The following is a 20973-nucleotide window of genomic DNA, read 5'->3' on the forward strand; positions in this document are numbered from 1 at the left end:
TGGTCGGAAGGACAACAACGTCAGTGTGTTTGTGTGTGTCCCGCAGGTCCTCCTCGCCATCATGCATCTGCCCTTTCGCATTTCATTCATCATCTTTTCAACTCTGAAGCAGCATCGGAGGATCGAGTTAAGCCAATACGATCACGCTGTGATCTTCCCGTTGATGGTCGTTGGATTACGGGAATCGTGTTAGACTTGGTTAATCTTGCGCAAACGACCAGCCGAGAAATTTGAAACTGTTGAAGAGAGAATTGAAGGTCTTCCATTTATTTTTTGTCTGGATACAAGATTATATGCAGACTGTGGGGTTAAATATCTTGCATCGAATTCGATACGATAGAGAAAAGATCAAGCAAACATCAGTCACGAGCTGGAATCGTCCCCCGCACCCTTTCCTTTTCTTTATTTCGCTGGATATAATAGCTCCGTCCTCCATTGTTTGATGGCTTCTTTGACTTTAGTCTTCTCAGTCCACTTCACATATGATTGCAGTATCATCATGCCCATCGATCATTTCTACGTATGCTCTCATGCTTTCTTCACCACAACGTGGCTTGATGTGATGTTGGGATTTGGTCAGTAGTTAGCTTGAAAGAGGAGATGAAGAGACAGATAGGTGTATTCTTGATGACTTCTTTATTTAGTAGAGGAGGTTACGCATTATACACATGCAAGAAAAATGATGAGCTGACAGTGCCGCGTCTCTATATTGAGATAATCGATCTTCTGCCTCTAATTTTTCGATACTGCTTAACTTATTTCACTGGTATCTTGGAGAAAATTTCAATTGAAAACTCTTTGTATGGGATGATGAGATATATTTCCTTGTTTCATTTAAAGAAGCAAATCTAAGGGAATAATAATCACAAAAGTAAGTGATTTATTAATGATTTAATTGCAGCTTTTAAAGACATTTATGACATATAATTAATACAACACCATCACTCATCCTAAAACCACTTATTACAACACCATGACTCATTCTAAAATATTTATTACAACGTGACTCATCAACGTGCATTTATGATAATGTGACTCATTCCAAATACTATTATGACACACCATTAATACATTTTCTATTCATCGTCTGATGATAAAGGGAATGAGTATCCTGTCTCCATTGCTTTTTCTAAACTGCGTATGACAGCTTCTCCGCCCCACTTTTCCTTTTTTCTTTTATATTTTCCTTTGCAGATTGCAAAAATCTCAATGAAAGGATCTCGCATGCGGATTCTTGTAGCGGTTTTTTAGGAGGAGACTAACAAGAGCTTGATGGGACATCACTAGATCCTAAATAGATATTACTTGGATAATCTGGAATATTACCAAGAGTTAAATGTGTTCCTGACATGATAGGCTAGGGCCAACTGTCCACATTCTAGGGCGTTACCAAGACTTAATGATAGTCCGTAATCAAAGGAATCTTAAGAAAGTCTATGCCAAGCTTTATAAGACACTCTCACGTTATATTGGAGCTAATCCACAAGAGTACAGGGAAATCCAACAAATCCTCTGTGAGAATAATTGCACCATTCTTCCTGGAGTTTGGCCAGATGACAATACTGATGTACCTTGGGCTCTTAATTGTTATGCGAAAAAGGCTTTCCATGCTCCCAAGGGTTTAACCAACAAAACATTTCTGCAAAATGGTGGTATTTTCCACCGCCATTTCTCAAATTGCTTGGCTGATAATTCCTGGCATTTTTGCTATTGGAAATTGAATGGCAAAAGTATGATAATTAAATGCATACCAATAAAACCATTTGAGTTCTTCTGGAAATTCGTCTTCTAGGGAGAAAGACAAAGGATGAATGAACGAATAATCTGGATACATGTCACTTGGTTAAAGAAAAGGAACTCAAAAAAGTAGGAAAGTGTATATCTAATATTGATTAAAACTGAAAATTGGCGGAAAAAGTACAAAAAAAATCTTAAACCTATTGTACTCGTGTCAATTTAATCCTAAACCTTTCAACTATGTCAATTTAGTCCTAAACCCTTTTCACATTTTTTAAACTGAGTCCATCTGGCTAATTTAGGCCAAAATCGTTGACATGGATGCCAACGTCGACATAAACACTTTTTAATATTTTTTTTGAATTTTTTAAATATTTTTTTGGTTGTTTTTATTTTCTTTACTCTTTTTTTTTTACTGAGGCGAGCGACCCTCCCCGACATTAGGCAAGGGTGTCATGGCCCTTGCCGACCATTAGGCGAGGGCTCGCGCCATAGCGAGGGCCACGATGCCATCGCTGGTCCAAGCGAGGGCGCACTATCCCTCGCTCGATCTGGGCTAGCTGTGACGACCTTGCCCAATGTCGATGAGGGTGTCCCGGCCCTCAGTAAGAAAAAACGGTAAAGAAAAGAAAGGAAAAACAATAAAATATATAAAAAAATAAAAAAATTTATTATAATTTTATTAAAAAAATATTCATATCAGTACTGGCCGTGCCATGTAGGGCGGTTGGCGTCTACGCTAGTAATTTTGGCCAAATGGACTCAATTAGTAAAACTTTAAAATGTTTAGAATACTCGAAAAATTTATGACTGAATTAATATAAGTGCAATAGATTTATGACTTTTTTTTGGTACATTTCCTAAAAATGGGCAATTGAATGCACAATTTAATGTTATGAGTCTTAAAGCCAACATTTCAAATGTTTTTTCATCTTTAAAATTTAATTTATATGTTTTTAATGACATTAAATCTTTGGAGCTAGTGATATTATCTTTCTACTTTGGATTATCTGTATTTTTTTATTCAATTTGATTAAGAATTATCTAGTTTCCTTATGTTGTTTTTTTTTTCTTCATATTAAAAAAATCTCACTTAGTTGGGATTTGAGGAAATCCCCACCAAGTGAAAATATTAGGTATATTTGTTGTGTCACGTCAATTTTAAGATGAACCCTTCAAAGAGCGATATGTGTCAAAAGTGGGCCTTCTAGCCAAAAAAAAAAAAAAAAAGTGGGCCAATCTGTCAAATTTTTTGAAAAGTCTCTCTCTCCTCTCTTTGACCCTCTCTCTCCCCATAACTTCGTTTACTTCTCCGCTGACTTCTCTCTCTCTGGAACTGCACCTTCAAAGCTCAAACTCCATGGAAGTGAGCTTCACTACGCCTCCAAGATTATTAGCGATTGGCTGGTGCATGGCAGAGGATGAGGGCGGCCTCGCCCTTGGCCGGTGAGGCCATGGCAAAGTTGGCCTCGCCCAAACCATCGCGGCCGCAGGTAAGGCTGCTTTTGCCCGCAATCGGCGAGGCCATGGAGGCGAGTCTTCTTTCTCTGAACGGAGAAGAAGAAGAAGAAAAGATAAGTACAGAGAGGAAGAGAGAGAGAGAGAGAGAGTTGGTGAGAGAAAAGAGATGGAGTAATTGATAAGTGAGACCTATCTTGACACGTGTCAACCAATAAATGGGGTGCTCTACTGCTGACTCGGCACAACAGTTGTACCAAATATTTTCTCAATTGCCAAGGTAACTGGTTAAACAAGTCAAGCAGTTTTTAGGGAAAATCAAAGAAGCCATTGTTTCATACTGAAGACTTCCGGAACCCTTTGTGCTAGCTTTACTCCATGTACAAAGTTGTCCATGCCACTGTCAATTCATCTACAAGCCAAAATATAGTAAAAGACGTGGCTTAATATTTCTGCCATTAATTAACACTTTGTCTCGCAGCGGGCAAATCTAGAGTGTGCAAAAAGTAATCCTAAACGAGAGACTGATTAAGGTACTAGAGAGTGTACGCATAATCTTATTTATAAATATCTGATATGATCAATATGGGCACTAGGACATTTATCGACCTATCTGGAAAAATTATTTTCCGTAAATGAGCTACCTGCTACTTAAGTCAAACGTGATATCGGAGCACGATGTTCTTCAAAAGTCAATTACACCACGCATTAAAACGCCTTGAGATGTGACTGAAGGCTGTGTACTACTGGATGTACTCCAAACCCAAAGAGAAGTTCCTGCACCTTCTAGTTTTAATCGCGCCAATGCACTTCCAATAACAATCCATGCCGCGATCAGAGAGAGATATGTTGTCCATCTCCTTCGTTTTCTCGGGGGTCCCTCGGTGTGCGTTTGTTCGGGCTTGAGCTCAACCGAGGCCAGGCCAACTTTGGATCGAATCGACCGAACATGCGATTGCAATTTTCTTCGCGGGTTCAAATCATTAGGGCGCACGACGCGTTAGTCTGTTTGTACTCTTTCAGTGCTCTAGAGATAGTATGTCTCCTAGTGCACCATGTTTAGAAATCACATTCTAAGTGAAAACAGTTCGGCTCCAGAACTCTGCCCGGTTTTTTCTTTTTTTGGTCGGAAAACTCTGCCCGGTTCAATCTCATGTATATTGCCGGTTCTTTTGGCAGATGGGCTCTTCGGAGATTTAGGAATAATGGGCCACTCTAAAAGCAAGGGAACCTTTGGGCCTGAAGTTTCATCTAGTGATCCATTTTGGAGGCCATTAAACACTTTGGGAAGAGGGTTTGAGTGGTCATTCCAATAATGCTTACTAAATAGGAAAGAGTACCAAAAAAGTCATAAACTTATTGCATTGGTATCAATTCAGTTGTAAATCTTTCAATTGGACTAATTTAGTCCTAAACATTTTCACATTGGTATCAATTCAGTCTATCCAGCCAATTTAGGCCTAAATTTGCTGACATGGACGCCAGGCGTCTTATGTGGCACAATCGGCGCTGATATTGACAATTTTAAATATTTTTTTTGCATTTTTAATGTTTTTTTTTTCCTTTTTCTTTTTTTTATCCTTCCTTGGGTCAATGGCCATGGCTAGTGACCAGCCACAGGCGAGGGCGTCTCAGGGTGAGGGCTGGACTCTTGCGACCTGAGCGAGGGTCACCCTCGAGGGTCCAACCCTTACCAGATTCGGCGACGACCGCCCTCATCCAAGTTGCGAGGGTCCAACCCTTGTTTGTGGCCGGTCATTAGCCATGGCCACCAGCCACATGCCCAAGGAAGGAGAAGAAACAAAAAAAAAAGAAAAAAACATTAAAATTCAAACAAATTATTAACAAATTTCATATCAGCAATGGTCGTGTCACGTAGGATGGCTGACTCTATGTCAGCGATTTCCAGCCTAAATGATTGGATGGACTGAATTAATATCAATATGAAAAGGTTTATGATTAAATTGGTTCAATTGAAAGGCTTATGACTGAATTAGTACCAATTCAATAGGTTTATGACTTTTTTTGTACTTTTCCCTTGCTAAACATGACATCGATGCTTTTCTTCTTCTTTTTTTGTTTAGGGCACTCGAGAATCTTTAAGCGCCCGACTAATTCTACACCGGAGACTACAGTGAGTGACCTAGCATACAAGGGAGTTACTGAAGCACGTCATCTCGTTATCCACGTCCTTGAAGGTGGCCTCGAGAGAACGAACGACTAACAAGTATCATTATAGTTGGAATCGAAAAAGGGAACAAGCTGTTCGATACTGATTTTCATGTATCTATTTCAGGGATAAGTACATATCAAAAGTCATCTTGCATAAGAGATCGGACTCAATATTACATCGACTCGTCCCATGACTTCCCAAAAATTTTGTTGTGCGTATGTCTTAGCACGTCATGTACCCGGGTAATATGTATTACGGGGTTTCAATTCTATCCTAATCTTTTAAATGTCGAATTGTATCTTATTTCCTCGAACGTAGATCTACTTTTATTAAAAGTTTTTCTCCATTTCTCTCCTTATAAAGCCAATTTACTTACCATGAAAGATCAAAATCTAGCTTTGATCGATTCATATCTGCTTAGTAAATCTTATCTGTCTCCACTTTTTGAACGAAACGATGTCCATTTCAAATTTTGTGGCCCCACGAAGCCAGCGGCGGGCCATGGATAGACACGTCTGGCATCACTTTTGCCATTGAAATGATTGATCTTCGCCGTATGGATGAAGACTATGCCGTCCCAGATTTTCAATGCCTCGGGTCAGAAAATCATTGAGCTCTCATCGAGTCCGGGGTCTACAAAATCGGCGTTTTTGCATCGAAGTCCACGATCAGAAACAAGAAATCTGCTCCAAACCTTATTGGCTGTTCACCACCATTGCAAGCATCAATGTGCAATCATGGTTTCTTGGACTCAAAGCGACTTCCTGGGGTTCTGTGCTTGCATCGAGTATATTGATTGCGGCATTCCTTTGTTTTGACATATGTTTTTTAGGACACGAGTAATGGCTCTAAAAAGGGCGGTGACCAGTGTTTAATATGCACGTTAGGGAAAATGCCATGGATAATATTTAAACTTTGATTAATATGCGATGTTTTCTTTCCTTTTTTTAATTCGTTCAATATAATTTTCAAATCATTTATGAATATTCGATATTTTAGTCCTTTTGTTTAATCAAACAGGGGAGACATAAATTGAAAGTTTAGGGACTATATTATACAATTCGCAAGAATTTAGGTACTTGTGGTAGCCCCCTTATTTGACCATGAACAAATTACTAGTTTAGGTACTCGATTGTATATTTCTCAGTAGTTTAGGGACTTGTGGTGATTTTTTCCCTTGTTTGATCAAACGAGAGGGCTACATTGAATATTCAGGTGGGGATTGCACATTTCGCAAGTTTATGGACATTATCAAACGTTTCGCAACAACTTACGGACCTATGATGGTTTTCTCTCTTACATTGAACATTTAAAGATGGTTCAGGGATCACAATAAAACTAATTAAAAATCCAAAATTAATAGTGCGCTAAAATTTAGGGACTATAAATATCCTTTTTCCTATTCTCTCCTACTGCAATACTTTTTTTTTTTGATCAGATACCGCCGTACTTAACAATATTGCGAAACATTTAAAGCCTCCATTGCTGATGCATCTACATATATACCAAATTGTACTGGATGGCTAAATCATTGAACAGGGGGGACCCAGAAAACACCAAACGGAAAATCGATTTCAGAATCCAAGAGCAGACCCGGAAAGGGGAAAAGCGAGGAGAGCCAATTCATTGCATCTATCTTCGATTGGACAGTTCACGTTACACGAAGCCGCCTCGCTAATTTTTAAATATAGTGCTAATAAAGACATGAGAACTGGTGTACTATTAAATCGATCTCATTCTTCAAAAAAAAAAAAATCGATCTCATGACACGACACGCAAACTATCTCTGGGTATTTAAATGAGGTCATAAACCAATCAAAAAATGGCATAAATAATTCGTGAATTTTGATTAAATATTTAATGTGATTTTTAAATTTTTAATTTGTTCAATGTGATTTTTGGATTTTCGGTACGTGTTCAATTTAGTCAATGTTTAATGTAATCTAGATTAAAGTCTATGAATCATATTGAATAAATCAAAAGTTCAGAAATCACATTACATATTTGATCAAAATTCAGAAACTATTTATTTCATTTTTCATAAATTAATATGGGACACAACTTCCTAAAGTCGCTTGTTGTGGATCGCATTATCCGGCGACGGTCGTACCAAATTTATTTTTTAATTTTTCTGTGGATGATTGGACCCATGGGGGGCTCTATAGCTGGATTTTCTATGTACGGTTCTGTAAATTTTTCTGGTCACCTGTTTTTGGACAGAAGAAAAGGCGAGCCACAGGAAGAAGAGTGGGACTGCTATTATTGAGCCCGGGGTCGATGTGAGCCCCGCTTAGCGCTAATCTATGTGCTCTTTCTCTGTTGCTTTCAGGCCCCACTAATTGCGCGGGTTTACACATTTTCTATGAGTTAAGGGATTGACCGATTAGCGTAGCCACAATGCTTTTGCGGTGTTTGTGACGAACGAGGCCGGAGATCACGCGGGAGTAGGGATGAGCAAGTCTAGGGTCGGTCCACTTGGAACTTGGAGCTTACTTATCGAAATCGGTTTCTAAACTTTTGGAATCTGGAACCTATTCGTTGGAACCGATTTCCAAATTTTTTGAACATTGAACTTACCTTGTCACAAGTTTCGAGGTCTATTTTAAGGTCTATCCAGGTTCCACCTGTATTCTTAATTGAACGAATACTGTGAATCATTACCTTTAATTATCACCGTTTGTCGCTACAGTCTACTTACCATAACTCATACTTAGACACACGTAAAATATGAAATATTAAGAAAGAAAGTCTCAGTCATGGTATTTCTAGAAATTGAAGCTCAAATTGGTGGTTCCACATTACTCACTTATCATTGGACGCTATTAAATACTGTAAGATTGCGTGAAGATATAAAACAAGAAAATTACATGTTGTAAGTTTTGGGTTCCCGCCTTGCATACCCCGAAACCGAATCGGTTCCCATCGGCTCAGCTCTCCAATTCCCGATCCCACCTTGGAAAATTCGAAAAAAAGGGGCTTGGTGGCTAAACGGCAATTCCTTTTATAAAGGCCAGGAGAGCCATTTGTGTGTAGGATAACATACTTGCCACAAGCCTTATCTTCGTCTTCCCTGATTGGCATCTTAGTCCCTCTTTTTATTTAGTTTGCTGAGGTCCCCACGAAGGGGTATCCTTTTTTAGCAGTGGGACTCACCAACTTGGTGATTTTTGGAACAAAATCTCTGATATAATTGACTATCCCAAGAAACTGTTGGACCTATTTGAGAGGAAGATTTTCATCAGGAAATTTCTGCAATTCTTCAGCAACACGGGGATCGGGATAATATGTCCTGTCCCTATGTGAGAGCGAAAAGAAGAGGGGGGATACTTAGGAGAATGCTGAGCTGGCAACATTCCATCATTAGATGCGACTCCGAATTCAAACACGAAAAAAAAAAAGAGGCGGGGATAAAACAAAGTAGGAAGCCCCCACTCGGCCAAAAGGCCAAAGCTGGGAGATGCCACTACAAAAAAGCAAAGCCGAGGAAAACCCGCAAAAAGAACCCGGGTTCCAATCGGGTCAAATCACCCGCACCGCCACCACCGCGTCGCCACACTCGGGCCTCCCCCACTCCACTTCACTTCACAGGGTGTGAAGTTCACTCCTTTCACCGTTCTCTCTCTCTCTCTCTCTCTCTCTCTCAATCGCCGAGCTCGAGCTCGAGGTCTTCGGCAGATCCAGGTTCGTGCTCCATCTCCGCTCCTTGACTACGGGTTCTGAAGCGAGCGTGTGTAGGCTGTGCAGGCGGGGGTGCCTTTCTGTTCGAGGCGGGAATAGTCGAGCAAGCATAGCAGCGCTTACGCAGGTACGAGCAGAGCAGGTTCCTTCTTGCCTTTTCCCTTTTTCCCCGTGGCCGTTCGGCTCGCGTGAATAGCTTTTAGACGGTATCGACCAGCTCAGGCGAGTCCCACACGTCCTCGTGGGAGGGCGGTTGGGTTGGGTTGGGTGTGGGGGTATTTGCTCTTTCGGAATGGTGCGTTCTCGGCTCTGGTCGGGCTAGTTTTGAATGCCCTGAGGATTTGTCCGGTGACGCGGAGCGGAAGATCTACGCTTTGTAGGTTTTGTGGAGCGGCTTTCGGGTGCCTTGGCGAGCTCTTGTGAAATTCAGTCCGCTCTCCAAATCTGTTTAGCTTGTTACGGGTTTTAAGTTGAGGAGTTTGGGAAGCGGAATGTGGGGAGCTCGATTGGCGGGCTTCGACCCGCTTAGAGACGCCGCCGCGCCCGCGCGATATATCGTTGTACATATGACTGTACGAGGAATCTAGGAGTCTAATCTATCGGCTGAATGAACAGGATTCCAAAAATTTGAAAAAGGATGCATGTGTCGGTGTGCTACTTCTGTTTTTTGGAATGCTTCTGTGTTTCCGATGGCGATGTGTCGAATGAAAGTCTGTTCACGTTCCTGTTCTGACTTGATGCAGGATCCACCCCTGTTCAGGGACTTGGGGACACGGTATTTAGTCTCAGAACAGTCTAACACCTTAATACCTTAAATTATGCATTAAGGAGGAGAATCTCGGGTGTTTGTTCCACGTTTCGAGCATCAAGAGATCGGAATGGAAGAAATTCAGTCCCAGTCGGATAATTACAGGTCTTCATCGTCTTCTGCGAGCAGTCCTGCAAGTAGGGTGCCTTCGAGCAACTTCTTTTATCTGCGAAAGCCCGGTTCTCTTCGACAGCCCATTTCGTTCGAGGATTCCCCAGAGTGGGAGGACACAGATGTCGATGTTAGAGTGGAGGATGGCGGAGACTCCATCCATGTTGCGACCACTCCGGCTTCTCCATCTCTTTCGAAGCTTAATAGCGGGTCCTTGCCATCCCCTCCTTTACCAGAGGGTGCAGTGGGTACGAGAAAGATTGCTGGGGCATCTGTTGTTTGGAGGGACTTAACTGTCGCAATCAAGGGTAAAAGGAAGTATTCTGACAAGGTTGTGAAAAATTCTAGTGGCTATGCATTGCCTGGAACAATGACAGTTATCATGGGCCCTGCCAAATCGGGGAAATCCACTTTATTAAGGGCAATTGCAGGTAGTTACTTTTGATCGATTAGATTAGTGAGGCAGCATATTGAAAATGGTTTTTGACTTAAGAGCTCGAAACTAAACCAGTATCCTCTATGTTTGTTCTTCAGGAAGATTGCCTGATTCAGCCAGAATGTACGGCGAAGTTTTTGTGAACAGGGCCAAATCTCATATGCCTTATGGGTCATATGTAAGTAAATTGTGCTATATCTTGTCATAATGCTTAATTTTCCTTTAGAAGATTTTACTTCCTTGGTATCCTGTGGATCTTTTGTTGATGCACAATCTTGTTTTATTTAGAAACTCTCCTAATAATTACATTAGAATGTCGTCATGTAAATTGTTCAAGTTTGCTAATTGACTGTAGGTACTCAGACAAGCACACTAGGTTTCTCTCGGAACCATTTTCTCGAAAGCTTATCCTTTTGGGAAACCAACAACACCCACTTATGCATAGAGTGTTGACCTTTACAAATACGACTTTCGGACACAGTGTGAGGGGTCTCCTGAATGTAGGCTATGATACTATGTTAACCGTCTACTGTGAAAGCCTGAGCTACCTATCAAACATATCGTATGTCATTTCCGCCGTGGTTGGAAAGTGATACGTTGATGTGTGCCCCGTGATAGAAGATTAGTTTACCAGCCAAAGATACTTTTGCTGTGCATCATGAGATTTCTTCCATTCTATTGCCTTTACGCAGCGTTAGATAATTTGCTCATCCGGAAGTGGCATTCTGTCCAGTGATTCTATTTTATGCCTAGCATCCTGAAGGTCCCTTAGCTTTGTCTTCATATTTCCGCAACTTCTACTTATTTGTTCAGAGCCTTTTTCCATCTTGGAAGGCCAGATTCAAGAACAAGTAACTTATCTTGCAAAGGAATTCTCGAGTGTATTCGCTATCTTCTGGTTTACCATATTGGTTCTTTTTCTTTTTGTGAGGGAATGTGACTGTCTTTTACATTTCTGAATGGTGTTTCTTCTTTTAAGGTTTAATGTTTCTATCATGAGGATAGATTTTGATATCTTTCTTTTTTTTTTTTAAATTGGTCGCAGGGCTTTGTTGAGAGGGAAACCACTCTAATTGGATCCCTTACTGTTCGAGAGTTCTTGTACTACTCAGCATTACTTCAACTACCAGGTTTCTTCTGTCAGAAAAGGAGTGTTGTGGAGGATGCAATACACGCTATGTCTTTGGGTGACTATGCCAATAAGCTGATTGGTGGTCATTGTTATATGAAGGGCTTGCCTAGTGGCGAAAGAAGACGTGTTAGCATTGCCAGGGAACTTGTGATGAGGCCTCATATTATGTTCATAGACGAGCCTCTTTATCATCTAGACAGGTAGTTTCTTTATTTATTTATTTATTTTGGGGGGGGGCTGTGTGAATGGAGTTTGTCTTATTTGTGTTCAATTGATCTCTTTAGTGGATTTTGGAGCTCTCGTGATGTACAATAATTTCAGAGAGGGAAAAATGATCATCGAAAACAGTTTTTGGAACATATATTAAGCTCCACAAAAAGTAATTTGTGTCAAAGATTTTGTTATGCAGCATCGTGCAACAGAGAGCACAAGGTTCTTAATGCTACCGGGTTATTAAGAGGTGCAAATATCTAGATATACTAAATACCAACTTGATTCTGTTTTTGATATTTTGCAAACATGCGCAGTTTCATTAGATTATTGCTCTAGATGATTCTAGTCAGTGGTAAAATCATATTGTGAGGAAAGTTTTCTTGTCAACATCAACATGGTTTCTCATTTTTAGGGTGTGCCTCGTGCATGCAATGTGTATGTAATTTTATATTGGTTGATATGTGCTTGTTGAGGGTTTCCTTGTTGCATTACTTGACTCCAGGGTGCAATGATCTCAAGTTCATGATTCTGTTTTTATCCCCTACAGTGTGTCTGCGCTTCTCATGATGGTTACGTTGAAGAAACTTGCAAGCACTGGGTGTACCCTTATATTTACTATTTATCAGAGCAGCACTGAAGTATTTGGCCTCTTTGACCGGATATGCCTGCTTTCAAATGGAAATACTCTATTTTTTGGAGAAACATTGGCCTGCTTACAGGTAAGCTACATATTAGATTTTTAATTCCCTTTTCTATGTGGTTTATCAGGAAGATAAAGTGAGCTTTTTGCCTTAAGGTGTGCGAAGAGAAAATTCCTTGAATAAATCTTGATAATTCTATGTTAGGATAGAAGTTGAGATCTTGTGATGTTGGACTGTAAAATTTCAAAATCTGTTTATTGCCTTGTTTACTTTGCTAAATTAATCTCTCTTTTCTTATTGAAGCACTTCTCCAATGCTGGATTTCCATGCCCGATAATGCAAAGTCCTTCCGATCACTTCCTACGTGCAATAAACACAGACTTCGACAGGATAATTGCGATGTGCAAAAACTGGCAGGTACTTGTTTTTGTTCTTGCTGTTGAATGACGAGTCTTCATCTGCTTTTAGTGATTGATGGGAGTGGAATGATTCTGTGTCCAGTGGAGATTAGGCCTTTATGATTTGGAATGATATCTGTTTGAGAAGATGAGCATTGCCTTGCTGTGTTTTCTGTCCTTATTCCATTAATCCAGCAGTTGTATTCTATTTTTGCGTGAGAGAAACTGAAATTTTGGCACGCAGTCATTTTCAGCCTCTGTTTGAACGTTATGTGCGTGGTTGGCAGGATGACCATGGCGATCTCTCTTCAGTAAATATGGATACTGCTGTGGCAATACGCACCCTTGAAGCAACTTACAAAACATCAGCCGATGCTACTGCAGTTGAGACAATGATATTAAGACTCACCGAGAAGGTACACATACATGTCTTCTGTTTGTCGCATCGTTTCTTAATTTTTTGATGGTAGTTGGTACAGTTTTTAGCAAGCTTGGTTTGTAGTTACTCCATAGTGAAGTGAATCAATTCTTTGCACGAGTAATGTCAACGCATGATATCTGAAGAAAGCTACACATCAAATGGCAATGCTTAGCTTCTTTTTTTGGCCAAAAGGTGTGTGTTTGACTTCACTCATAAACTTAACTGGACAACCATCAATCCGTGATCAACAAAACAATCTTTTTGATTTTCTCTCCACATACGGTAAATGATTGAAGTGTTTCTTTGTAAGTTGTACACTATATCAGGCTGGTTGTGGAATGCTTTATCTTCGTCCCCTAATGCATTGTCAGCAATAGTAATTTTCTTCAGTAACAAAAGCTCATGGTACTGGCAGCCTTAGGTTGCTTTTTCTTTTTCTTTTAGCAATAGCAAAAGGAGAGAACTGTTTGCTCTACTTTGTCTTATCATGCTGTGCTGCTTATTTTAGTGGCGTTGCAATCTTCCTAGTATGATAGACTTGAGCACTTGTGGTTTCATGCTCATCGTTTAAGAGCTGGCGTGCATGCTTTCTGGTGATTTTTGTTGATTTTTTTCTTGTCAGAATCTTCTTGTCTGCTTAACTAAGTAAGTTTTTGCAGGAAGGTCCAACTCTAAAAAGCAAGGGAAAAGCTAGCTGTGGTACCCGAATTGCTGTTCTGACATGGAGATCATTACTTATCATGTCAAGGGAGTGGAAATATTATTGGCTCCGCTTGATTCTTTGCATGCTTCTCACACTCTGTGTTGGCACAGTTTTTTCTGGCTTAGGACATTCGTTGTCTTCTGTGGGGGTGAGTTCCCTGAAATTGTGGATTTATGTTATCTGGTTGCATTTCAATGTCCTTTGGAAATTGATCAGATTTCTCATCTCACAAGGAACCTTTTTGCTTTGTGGGCTATGCTTGTGTTATTCTCTTGGCCCACTGCCATTTATTGCTCTCTGAATGTTTAAGATTTGGAGTCTACTTTCGTGCTTCCCTTCAAATGACATGCTTGTTTTCTACTAATTTCTTTTGTTTTTTTGGCTAATCTCTCATTCTGCAGACTAGGGTTGCAGCAATATTTGCGTTCGTATCATTTGCTTCCCTCCTTAGCATTGCCGGAGTACCGGCACATATTAAAGAAATCAAGGTAATACTAACTTCAATGTCCATAAGCTTCATCTGGCTTATCTGGAAAATCCACCTTGATATGATATATTGAGGAACCAGAATACATCAACTTGCCTGACCATATCATACACTGTTAATTTTTGAGAACAGGATGATATAGTTCATCTCTATGATAATGCGTATTTACCTGCCTAGTTGACTTCTGTTCCTGTAAGGGTTGTTGCAGGTTCCCCTTGCCTTTTCTCTGTCTTTCAGGCATGTGATTTTTTCCCCCTTTATTATAGCTGTTGAGCTCATGGCATGTTATTAGCATGTGTGAAAATTTACAGCTGATTCGGGAGATTTGTATGGGATGAATGTCTTGTCAGTGAAGGCTGCATGGTGTTAGGACATGATTCACTGATTTCTCGTATTACCTATTGGAACAATTGTACTTTTATGATGTCATTCACCTTTATCTCGATTTCTTTTATCTCAATAATGACCCCTCGATCACATGGCATAATCAGATTTTAGGGCATAATATAAAGGATCTATTCTTGCCATGATAGTGTTTCGGTGGGATGAATGCTGAAAGCTGTATGATGAAATCCAATCGGTAGTATCGGGCCCCTTGGCTATTTTTCTAAAGAGAAGATGAATCTCTATGATTGTGAAAAAAAGTACCCTATTGGAAGTTGGTTAATTTTTTCAAAAAATCAGTTTGTCCATGTTTATTTAATTATTCAGAAAACTGCCTTTCGTATCTAAGTAACAATTAATTACTTTTTAAATTATTTTAATGATCTGACAACTATATAAATTCCTTGATGTGCCATCACAATAGGAGACCTCATCATGTGATATTGTGATTTCAACCACACTTCATTTCAGAAATAATTTAATCAGCAGGTCACATATTTAATTGAGAGATATAAATGGTCTCTTTGTATGCTAAAAAGAAGCCACCCTTGATAGGGACACTATTAAGGTTTATGGGTTGGTAAGATTCTCAAGTGGTGCTAATTGGCAAAGATTAGATACTCGATGGTCCAACTATTTGAATCAGTGTTGCTCTTTTGGCAAGAAATTTACAGATTGACTTGTCCATCTGCTTTAATTTGGCATCCTCAAACACTGTTGCTTTCTTCTGTGCAGATATTTGCCAGTGAAAAATCGAATCAACATTCTGGAGCGCTGGTGTTCTTGTTTGGGCAACTTCTTTCCAGCATTCCTTTCCTGTTTCTGATCTCCATCTCGTCAAGCCTCGTCTTCTATTTCCTTATTGGTCTACAAGATGAGTTCAGCTTATTGATGTACTTTGTGCTGAATTTCTTCACGTGCCTCCTTGTGAATGAGGGGCTAATGCTGGTAGTAGCTTCTGTATGGCAAGATATTTTCTGGAGCATCTTGACATTAGTATCCATACACGTGAGTTGGTTCTATCAAACTTCTGTCTTGATCTTTCCTGTGATTAATTCGACATAAATTGATGGGAAAAGGCATGGCTTTTCTCCTCTCCTTTTGGTATACTGCTCAATGTCCTGAAGGTATGCCTTATCATGGTGGATGAGACAAAGAAAGATGTTTTTTTTTTGGTAAGGTGACAAAGAAAGATGTTGAATTGGTCACCAAATTCATAAATTGCTGTTATGCTCGTGGAGCATTCTATTATTTTGTACTGTGCTCAAGTTTCTAGGCCGGAATAATGACTTACGTCTCTTTCTTGTCAGGTGGCAATGATGCTTTCTGCTGGCTACTTCAGAATCCGAGATGCTTTGCCTGGACCGTTATGGACTTATCCAATATCCTACATTGCCTTTCATACCTACTCTATACAGGTAGAAGCAAAGATGAAACTGCTTAACAATAGTTTTAAAGTTCCATTTTGCGCAAGTGACCAACCTTAGCACTCTTCCTCTCCACTTGATACCATGGAAACACTTCTATCTGCACAAAATTTTCCTGCTTGATGTTCAGCGAAAGAAGGAGAAAAAAACAATTTCCGCTTGATGCTTTCTTGGATATTTGGTTCACATTGTTCTGGCTAGGGAAACGCTTCATATATGTAACATGTTGGCTCTGGATCGAATCAAATTGAGTTTGTGGGCATATTTGACGCCGTTCTTGCTAAGTAATTCATGTTATTTTATTGGATAGGGTCTCCTGGAAAACGAGTACCTAGGGACTTCTTTTGCTGTGGGGCAGGTGAGGACGATTTCTGGTTACGAGGCTCTCCAGAACACGTATGACATATCTCGTGACAGTAATTCCAAGTGGGAGAATCTTCTAGTGCTGTTTGTCATGGCAGTTTTTTATCGAATTTTATCGTTTTTTCTGTTGCAATTTTGCATAGGAACGGGCACATCGGTGCGTAAAATTTTCCAGTGTAAACGGGACACGAGCAACACGAGATGAACTGTACAATAAAATTTTTGTCTGCTATTGTTTCTGCTCTGGTTTCTTCATGATATCTCGCTTTTTGAAGCTCGCCGACTCATTAATTTGGCAAGACCCTGTCAGGCTCATATTGTTCGAAAGGTATTTTATTCTCCACTTATCACTTTTGCACTAATGGTACATTTTGAGCATTACAAATGTATGTCTGGACGGAGAAGGGCCAGTGACAACATGATCGATCTAAGCACCATCGGAAAGATGCTCCTTTTGATGAATCCTATCCTTTATGTCTGCGAGAAACTGATCGAAATCTTTGGTCGATGAACCATCAGCCATCAATGCTTCCTCCAGCTTCTTCTTCACTGCCCCGACCGCATTCTTGAATTCGCTTCCTGATTCTTTGCTCATAAGCCGGACGATTTTCTTGGCGACTTCCTCTCGAGTGGTCTTGTTCCGATTGCTCAAATTCAATCCGATTCTCCAATCGTCAACCACCAGCTTCCTATTAGTGAACTGATCAGTCAACAGAGGGAAGCACAACAATGGCACACCAGACCAAATGCTTTCCAATATTGAGTTCCACCCACAATGGGTCAAGAACCCGCCTATTGCCGGGTGGCTCAACACTGCATTTTGACGGCACCAAGGTATTATGATTGCCCGGTCACCGAGTTGCTCTTTGAATCCATCGGGCAGCGGATCGATGTTGTTGGAGCTCACAATGTCGGCCCGGAGCACCCAAACGAAGTCGACCTCGCTGAGCGAGAGTCCATGGGCTATCTCCACTAGGTCCGCCCTCGACAGATGGGCATAGCTCCCGAACGACACGTAGAGGACCGAGCCCGGGGGCTTGGTGTCGAGCCACTGGGTGCAGTCCGACTCGGGCCACAGGCTCGTGGCCACGTCGCTCGTGGTGAAGCCCTCCGGGAACACAGGCCCAATAGAGTAGAAGGGCTTCCGGGCCTGAAGGGCTGACACGGTGCTGGGCTCGAGCTCGCGGACGGTGTTGCAGAGGATGAAATCCGCCGCTTTGACGTCCCGGAAGGCGTTGAAGATGATCTGGTGACAGACGGATGACGGGTGGCTCTCCTGGAGATACGACGTCATGTCCTTCGGCTCTAGGGACTCCACTCCTGGTATGTAATCTATTGGATCCTCACGACAATCTGATCAGGTAAAAAGCTGTTAAATTCAATTACGCTCGCACGCCATCAGAAAAAGAAATGCTGATAGATTTCGGACTTCATGTTTATGTATAATGCTTAAATTACTTTTGACCTTGCAACATGCACATGCACGTTAGAGAGAAATTATAGCAACGATCATAGCCATGCAAAGAGAGAATGTAGAATAACCCTGGCAAGCAAAGTGGCCATTGATCCGAAGGAGATCCAAGTGATAATACAACGTGAACACCAGTGCGGGCTCCGTCCAGAACGAGACGTATAACAGCCCGAACTTCTTTGCCACTTTTGATGGCCACACGAAGAACGTGTCCGCGATCAGGCAGTTGACCCTCTTGCCGGGCATCGCGACGATGTTCCCCACGACCTCCTCCACGTGCGCCGAGAACACGTGCAGGAGCGACGCCATGAACTGGTCGTGGTTCAGCGACCGGTCGAACCGCACTGGCAAGCCGTCCGACATGGTCGTGTACCGTATGTCGAGCCCCGCTCCACGCACGTTGGCGAAAATGTCGTAGGAGCCGTCGCTCTCGCCATCGCCATCATGTTCCTGACCAAGGGCTTTGAGGGTCTGGTGGTGGATGGATTGGGTGTTGATGAAGGTGACGGCGAAGCCCCTCGAAGCAAGCTTGATCGCCAGGTGCACGGACGGGTTGACGTGGCCCTGGAGAGGGTAAGGAATGATGATGGCGTGAGGTTTCCTATCGTTGTCTGCCATGCCGTTCCCCCAAAACAAAGAGAACTAGAGCAAGTGTATGAGTTTTGCGTGAGCGCTTGAGAACGTTTTTAAGGATGTTTGAGGTTTGTTTGAGGATGATTGAGGTTTTCTATAGCCGAAGGATTCGGCTGATTTGTGGCTCGCTCACTTGTTTCCTTTGAGAACAGAAAATCTGCGGGCATTCGCTCGTGACTCCCGGCACGCCATACGATTTCCCAATGAGGGTTTTGCCCGAGAATTTCATGCACGGTTTGACATTCCAAGCTTTCTCATCGGAAGAGAGATGTCCTGAGTGATTTATAATTGAACACCCAGTTGTTATCATTTTGTGTGGGTATTTAATTACTCCTTTTGACCGATCAAAAAAAAAAAAAAACTCCTTTTGAGAACTTGGTCCATGTAGAACGGATCGGGTGGTTACAGATGGTATCAGAGCAAGACCCCTCCAGTAGGTGTCTGGTTTGTGGATAAACTAGGCCCATACTCGATCCGGCGAGGGGGGACTGATTGCCGGGGCAGGAAGGTTTAGACAAGATCCGGCGCTAGGTAGAATTCTAGGATGACGGAGGGGTGAGAATGGCCTGTTTCAGATATGGATAGGAGAAATATCGCTAGTTGATATGGGCCAACATGACTAGGACATCATCTCTTTAAGAGAGGGAGTTTGTGACATATAGAGATTTACATGGGATAAGAGAGGTCCTGTTGAGTAATCGATGAGTAAGCATCCACCCTTGAATGGTCATCATCTTATGTATTACTCAGAGTATTTCTTTTGTGAGTTTGGTTCACGTGGAATGCACCGTCGTGATTGTTCGTGACCTATTATATGTTTGTGGAAGTTGATGTAAGTTAGTGTACTTGTGAATGTATTAAGATATTTTCAGACAAAAAAAATGTATTAAGATATTTAGTCAACTTTATATATATAAAGTGATTTGAGCAATTTATCACGTAATTGTTGTATATTTCAATAAGTTTTAAAATATGGTTAATACCATGAAAAACCCTAAATTTGTACACCTACGATAAATTTATCCTAAATTAATTTTTTGACCACCAAAAATCCGAAACTGATACACCTGTGACAAATTTCCCCTAAACTAATTTATTGACCACCAAAAACCCTAAACTGGTACATTTGCAACAAATTTAGCTTCCGTTAAATTGAATTAATATTATGAAAAATCACAAATCGGTACATTTGTGACGGTAGAATCCCAAACCGGTACATCTGTCAATTGCCACGTGTCATCCAACTCAGAAATTTGACAGTAAAATTTAATGAAAACTAACGGAGGGTAAAATTGTCACATGTGTACCAGTTTGGGGTTTTTGATGGTCAAAAAATTAGTTTGGGATAAATTTATCACAGGAGTACCAGTTTGGAGTTTTTTGTGGTATTAACCTTAATGAATTATATGGGTCTCATGTGAGATCCACATGGACAAAGAGATTCCAATAGATTGTATTCACAAAAAGCAAGAATTAAAAGGTGACTTTCGATAATTTAGAAGTTGTAGCATGGATGAAAATTGTCAATGATAAACATAAATGTGATGCAAGTGAAAGCTCGAAAATTCGATATGAACAAATTATATATCCATCGGAATGAAAAAAATACATGCACGTTGTCCTATGGCTTGTCAAGTTGTTATTGCAATTGAAACTATGGATTTGCATACATCACATGACAAACTGACAATAGAATTACTAGTCGGAAATTTTAAGTGGTTGTAATTCAAAAGCGCGACGCATGTCATTCACTAAATAACAATTGTCTACATAACACGGATTCACACAAACAAACATGGAGTCTGTCTATACTTCATTCTCATTTACAAACTTTATCACAAGTGGAAAAAGGTTCCTATATTTGCGGGGAAATCGTCCAATCGGTCTTAAACCTATTATTCGAGATGTCAATTCAGTCCTAAATATTTTAATTTTGTTAATTTAGTTCTAAACATTTACGTGAAATTCCAATTTAATCCTTTCGACCAACTTTTGCCGGAAATCGCCGACGTGACGTAAGGACGGCTGGCTGGCGATGAATGGACCTCCATGCCAGCAATTTCCGGTGAAAATTGACCGGAAGAAAGGCTCATGGCTAAATTAAAAAGTTTAGAGTTGAATTTGTATTCACATAAGAAGTTTAAAATTGATGGGGCAATTTTTCCAATGCATTACGCGTATAACCCAATTTTTGGGGTCAATGTGGTCCATATCCCCACTCCGCACTCAACGAAGAATACGAAATGAAGAGAATATCCACGGCACCTACTGTTTGGAAAAAAGAGCGGTAGATTGTTTG

At 40.9% G+C, this 20973-nt stretch overlaps 2 protein-coding genes across 3 annotated transcripts; one reads left to right on the forward strand and one right to left on the reverse strand.

The window, feature by feature from the left end:
• The first annotated feature begins 8965 nt into the window (after nucleotides 1-8965).
• LOC115670769 (ABC transporter G family member 3) lies at nucleotides 8966-16809 on the forward strand. 2 transcript variants are annotated; one of them, XM_056309978.1, is made up of 12 exons: nucleotides 8966-9188; nucleotides 9790-10396; nucleotides 10500-10579; nucleotides 11447-11733; nucleotides 12294-12465; nucleotides 12691-12804; nucleotides 13073-13201; nucleotides 13866-14057; nucleotides 14311-14397; nucleotides 15516-15788; nucleotides 16091-16198; nucleotides 16518-16809. In XM_056309978.1, exons 2-12 carry the CDS (start codon nucleotides 9925-9927, stop codon nucleotides 16773-16775), a joined length of 2172 nt encoding a protein of 723 aa, XP_056165953.1. In that variant the 5' UTR covers nucleotides 8966-9188; nucleotides 9790-9924; the 3' UTR covers nucleotides 16776-16809. The 2 variants fall into 2 exon arrangements, with proteins under 2 accessions (XP_056165953.1, XP_030447990.1); XM_030592130.2 differs by having other exon boundaries at nucleotides 8966-9173.
• Nucleotides 16810-16887: 78 nt separating this feature from the next.
• LOC115670770 (UDP-glycosyltransferase 86A2) lies at nucleotides 16888-19017 on the reverse strand. Its single transcript, XM_030592131.2, has 2 exons — nucleotides 18113-19017; nucleotides 16888-17923 (listed from the first exon to the last, which is right to left on the reverse strand). Exons 1-2 carry the CDS (start codon nucleotides 18657-18659, stop codon nucleotides 16998-17000), a joined length of 1473 nt encoding a protein of 490 aa, XP_030447991.1. The 5' UTR covers nucleotides 18660-19017; the 3' UTR covers nucleotides 16888-16997.
• Nucleotides 19018-20973: the final 1956 nt, after the last annotated feature.

This window comes from Syzygium oleosum, unplaced genomic scaffold, assembly GCF_021117445.2.
Source record: "Syzygium oleosum isolate NSW1041296 unplaced genomic scaffold, Sole_v2.1 Sole_v2.03, whole genome shotgun sequence".
NCBI classification, from domain to species: domain Eukaryota; kingdom Viridiplantae; phylum Streptophyta; class Magnoliopsida; order Myrtales; family Myrtaceae; genus Syzygium; species Syzygium oleosum.

Excerpts from the sequence above, each read along its gene's own strand:
- LOC115670770 (XM_030592131.2), bottom strand. The coding sequence starts at position 18,659 with ATGGCAGACAACGATAGGAAACCTCACGCCATCATCATTCCTTACCCT. Across the intron at positions 17,924-18,112 it reads TGGCCACTTTGCTTGCCAGG|ATTGTCGTGAGGATCCAATA; the intron begins GTTATTCTACAT and ends TTACCTGATCAG.
- LOC115670769 (XM_056309978.1), top strand. The coding sequence starts at position 9,925 with ATGGAAGAAATTCAGTCCCAGTCGGATAATTACAGGTCTTCATCGTCT. Across the intron at positions 10,397-10,499 it reads TTTATTAAGGGCAATTGCAG|GAAGATTGCCTGATTCAGCC; the intron begins GTAGTTACTTTT and ends TTTGTTCTTCAG. Across the intron at positions 11,734-12,293 it reads CCTCTTTATCATCTAGACAG|TGTGTCTGCGCTTCTCATGA; the intron begins GTAGTTTCTTTA and ends TATCCCCTACAG.